Source organism: Rhagoletis pomonella, unplaced genomic scaffold (genome assembly GCF_013731165.1).
Source record: "Rhagoletis pomonella isolate Grant_MI unplaced genomic scaffold, Rhpom_1.0 Rhpom_scaffold_00012, whole genome shotgun sequence".
Classification (NCBI taxonomy): Eukaryota; Metazoa; Arthropoda; class Insecta; order Diptera; family Tephritidae; genus Rhagoletis; species Rhagoletis pomonella.
Genome location: NW_023458566.1, coordinates 7,322,071 through 7,327,058, shown reverse-complemented (window position 1 = coordinate 7,327,058; position 4,988 = coordinate 7,322,071). Strand labels below are relative to the sequence as shown.

The window sequence follows — 4,988 nt, the reverse complement described above, 5'->3', positions numbered from 1 at the left end:
TGCGACGCCATTATTGACTGCGATTTCAAGGAGGATGAAAAGGACTGTTGTAAGTAGTTAATTTACTTTTGTTTTGTATTAGCCAATTCTATAGTAAATTGTTCGTCTGTCAAGTCACTTTAACTAATGGCAGGGAGATCGTTTTGGACACCGATAGACGTCCCGTTTTGAAGAGTGCTGGCATATTTTCGCGCAACAGTCATGGTAAATGGCGCGTGGTATGTTCTCATGAAATTCCCCACTCCGAGCAAATCGCTACAACAGCAGCAAACGTTTGCGCCCAGCTGGGTTTCAGAAGCTTAAAATTCTATAATACAACCCAATTTATGCCACACGACACCATTGTCCCCATTCATCCTGACATACGCAAAAAGATGCGTTTGCAATCACATTTTTCTTCGATATACGAGGATAACCACCACTTATCTAGCGTTGAGCGTCGATTTCGCGCAGATGATCTTGTCTTCAAAGCTCGCACTCAATATATAGAACGTGTCATGGATGAGTGTTTGGGTCTATATGTGGAATGTGAAGCGAAAGCAAATGCTGTAGAACCCATAAGGACCATAAGCGCAGGCGAGCTCGTATCACCAGACGGCGTGCATTCAACCGGACTGCAGCCGGCTTTGGAGACACATGGTAAACCGAATGTTTTTGTGACGCCACCATCGCCAGTGTTGCTGGTGAAAAAGAAGGATGAAGTGCTCGATAAATTGGAAGCGGTAATTGAGAGCCGGAAAAATATGACGCTATTGATAGATAACAAATTGCATGAAGCCGTGGAGGAGCTGCATTGGCCATGGATTGTTGATGTTTACGTTGATGGTAGGTTGTGGTGTGTGGGCGCATTGGTTGATAAGCATTGGGTTATGGTGCACGAAACGTGCCACTACGGCGTCAGGTGAGTCGGCTATTGTCGGATTATCGAATTTGCTTATATTATATGCCTTAAAAAAATGCAACGATTGCCTCACAGATTCAACACCAATTATATTGCCGTACTACTGGGTGGTGGCAAGACGAAACGACGTCGGCACAAAAGCACCCACGAACAGATACGACGTGTTGATTGCTTTGAGCTGGTGCCCAAGAGCGGTGTACTGTTGTATCACTTGGAAAAACCGGCACACTTTACACATTACGTGCTACCAACATTCTTGCCGGACTCGTAAGCAGCGACTGAATAGCGGAAAGTTATTTGAGATTACATAAAACTTCTATTTACAGCTTCAAACCCACCACCGATGAGTCCAGCCAATGCATAGCAATTTTACACGACGACCACAGCGGTCGTATCAAAGCTGTTGCCGCAATTGAGGAGCGAAATGATTCACTGTGCAAAGTCTCCGATATGTCATGCTATCGACTGGTGGAGCGTAAACCACCGCAGCAGGTACTTAATGAGCTGTCAGTAAGCGAAGAAGATGTTGCTAGTTTATCGGAGGAAGTTGTACTAAAGGAAGCCTTCCTCGATGGGAACGACACGTTGGGTTCGACGATTTCCCGTTTTACTACTTGCACACAATTCGGCAGGAAGAATTTCAGCCGCACTGCACTAGATCCTATTGATCAGGGCATTTTGGCTTGTAGGCAATCTGACACTGGCTGGTATCCAATGGCGTTGTTCGACTACAATAATACGAATTGTTATAGCTTTAGGGACTCGATTGCATTGCGTACGCTGGAAAAGGTTCACGGCACGATACAGGCTTTAATAGGTAAGTGGAGAAGGCTGATGCGCAAAGTAGAACTTTGAGATAGGATACAAAGGTATTTATCTCGCGCCCACAGATCAACCTAAATGTGAGCATTCCAATGCGGCACCGGTCTGCAGCACTTTTCGTTGTACGCTGGGCGATTGCTTGGAAGAAGAACAAATTTGTAATGGGTTCAGTGATTGTCATGACGATGCGGATGAAGAGAAACAAATGTGTATTGGACGGAAGAAAGGTGAGTGAAATATATTCATTATCTGATGAGAGGTTGAGGTTAGGAGCTTTCTATTTACGAAGCATCAAAAATAATAGCAAGAAATTCACAAAACCAAAACTCCTCTAGTTGATACTTATTTCGGAACTGTCAGAAGTTTTCAACTGGAAAACTAATATTCAATTGGGAGACTTTATAAAATTTATTTTTTTGGCGAATTTCGAATGGTATATTTCAAATTTTTCCTGAACAGATCGACTATTTATTGTGTGTGCGGGTATAGTACTTAATAAAGCATGGACGACCTAACCAAATTTTTTTACGTACAAAAAAAAAAATAAAGATAAAATAAAAATCGTGGGATGTATTAGAACTTCTTCGCGGTTTTACTTTTTTTAAATAACCTTTTAAGGGTCAAGAGTTTTCTGTACGTCGCAAAACATTAGTATCATAGCGGTACGCACAAAAAAAGAAAAGCTCTACACTGAGAGAAAAAAATATTAGAATAAAAAAGAACGTGCTAAATTAAAAAAAATACGCACCAACCCAACTCGTAATAAATTTTAGTATACAAATTTTAGTATTTAGTATTGAAATATTCAACTTTATTTCATAATTAAGATAAACAAAAAAAAAGCAAATTAATTTCCATGCTGCCTGCAATGAGGTTTGAGCCCTGATCGTCTGGAAATTAGCAAATTGTGGCAAGCATCTTTGCGCACTCAGCTACAGTCAGACATGTAAATGTGCTTTCAAATTTGGAGTTTGAATCAACACCACACACAGCACGCGTGCGTGGTATGAAAGTATTATTTTTAAATACGAATATTTTAGAATAATAACTAAATAAAAATATACTCATTTTTACTATGCATTATTTCCCTTAGTGAATTCATAACATTTTGCTTAATATGTATTACAACGCGTTTTTTCTCTCAGTGTAACTGAGTTTAAAGTTAGTCTCGTTTAAGGGTTCTATAACCCAGATATTCATCATAAAAGGTGGTGCTCAAATGCTTTCCAACGAATCAGAATGTCGAAGACCCATTAAACAGTGGTGCATGCATCATAGATAGGGGAGACATTCTGGAATATCCTGTGAACATCAAATTAAATGTAGAGGGAAACATGCTTTCTCACGCCAAACATACTTACACGAAGCGTTGGGATTTCTAGAAGATCGTCTCTCATCGTGTGGCATTTTTTTAACTTTTATTATGACCATCAGTTTTTTGTAGTATAAAATACTAATATCGTATCGTATCGATTATTGCTACTTATTTACTAGTTTCTGTTTATTTGCAGTTTGTCAGCCATCAGAGATGAAATGCCGTACCACCTATAAGTGCATACCAAAAACTAAATTTTGCGATCACATAGCCGATTGCGATGACATGACCGATGAACCTACACTTTGCTCTTGCTATACGTATCTGCAGTAAGTATGAAAAGGGGTACGAGTATCCACTTTTTAATCAATGCTGTTAACGGAATGAAAAAGAGAGGATTTTTTTCGCTTTATCGATATAGTTATCGATAAATGTTGCATACTCGTTATCGACATATTCTTAATTTTTGACATCAACTTATTAAGTATGCTTTTAACGATTTCGATTTTTGATTTCGATAAATTTTTCGGACCCTTCTCTTTTACTCTACCGAAATTAAGGCTATTTTAAAACAGTAATAATAAGAAAATAATTAATTAATCTGCTTTCCAGAGCCACCAACCCAAAGAAAATATGCGATGGCATACGTAATTGTTGGGATAAAAGCGATGAAAGTCCAGCGCTATGTAATTGCACTGCTAATCATTTTCAATGTGGCGGGTAAGTAGAAAAAGATCGGCACAAAAACAGTTGAAACATTAGTAGGATTTTTTTTTTTACAAACAACTTTGAGTTAACTTTCTGCAATATGCTGCTTACAGTGCATCGAAGGAATGCGTACCACGCGACTTTGTTTGTGACAAAGAACCCGATTGTCCCAATGGCGAAGATGAGAAATATTGTTTTGGACTTGAATTTCCACAGCAGATAGTTACCAGAAAGACAGCCTTCACACAGTCACCCCAAATGTAAGTGGATCCTTAAATTTGTATATGTTATTTTCTAACTCGTACTCCTTACCCGCCTCTCTCACCCTCTCTCTTCACACACACACACACTCAGCAAACACAAACAATTGCCCCAGTATGGTCAGGTGATCGAACAGACCTATGGCGTGTGGCATACTAAATGTTTTGCTCGCGACAATCCACCAGACGCGAAGGAGGTGCGACAAATTTGCCAAAAGCTTGGCTTTAGTCCATTCAAACAGCCAAGCTATCGTATAATTGACGACGCTGCGCAAGAGGTGGTCGAGACCAATGAATGGCCCGATCAGCGTGGACGAAGTTTTGGTAATGACTATGAATCGCCGCTAAACGTACGATATCGCAGTGCCACGAAAGCGGTGGTGGTGAGCAAATACTCACCGCTCAATCTCAATGATGAGTTGACATTGTTCCTGAAACCGAGCAGGCCGATCGCCGAGGTGGCGCGCTGGAATGCGGCGGATTCGGATAAGTGTTATCGGCTCGAAGTGAAATGTATGTAGATCAGTCATGACCAAAATTTATAGCGAAGTGGAAGCTTTTTTGAAGCTTTCCGAAGTTTTCTTAAGGATTCGCATTGAGCGGTGATAAGCAAGGTGAACTTTTACTCTGCACGCGTCTATACAAAATGTACAGAAAGTTGAAAAGAGCTTTGTCCGCGGGCAAGGCGATGCTCATCGCCGGTATAGAGTAAAAGCTCTCTCTGCCCATCGCTGATGTAAATGCATGTTTTGTACAGCTAGTAGTTAGAATATTTGAATGTGCCTAATTTAGTAGTTTTGAAATTGGTTATAGAGTTAAGGCTTCTTTTGTACTTTTGTAAAAAATTAATAAATAAAAAATAGTAGAAATAAATTTACGATTTTTTTTCTTGGTTTTTTTATTACCTACCTTTGTTTTAAGTGAGGACACTCGCTTATAATTATTTGAAACAGCGTTTTGTAATTCGTTGGAAATGGCATCG

General features: G+C 39.8%; 1 protein-coding gene across 1 annotated transcript; it reads left to right on the top strand.

Moving 5' to 3' along the window:
• The first annotated feature begins 326 nt into the window (after nucleotides 1–326).
• On the top strand, nucleotides 327–4,527 carry LOC118747562 (serine protease nudel-like). The gene is made up of 8 exons (XM_036481611.1): nucleotides 327–901; nucleotides 977–1,168; nucleotides 1,228–1,718; nucleotides 1,792–1,950; nucleotides 3,235–3,367; nucleotides 3,651–3,758; nucleotides 3,860–4,006; nucleotides 4,101–4,527. The coding sequence occupies exons 1-8, from the start codon at nucleotides 327–329 to the stop codon at nucleotides 4,525–4,527; spliced, it is 2,232 nt and encodes a 743-aa protein (XP_036337504.1).
• The last annotated feature ends 461 nt before the right edge of the window (nucleotides 4,528–4,988 follow it).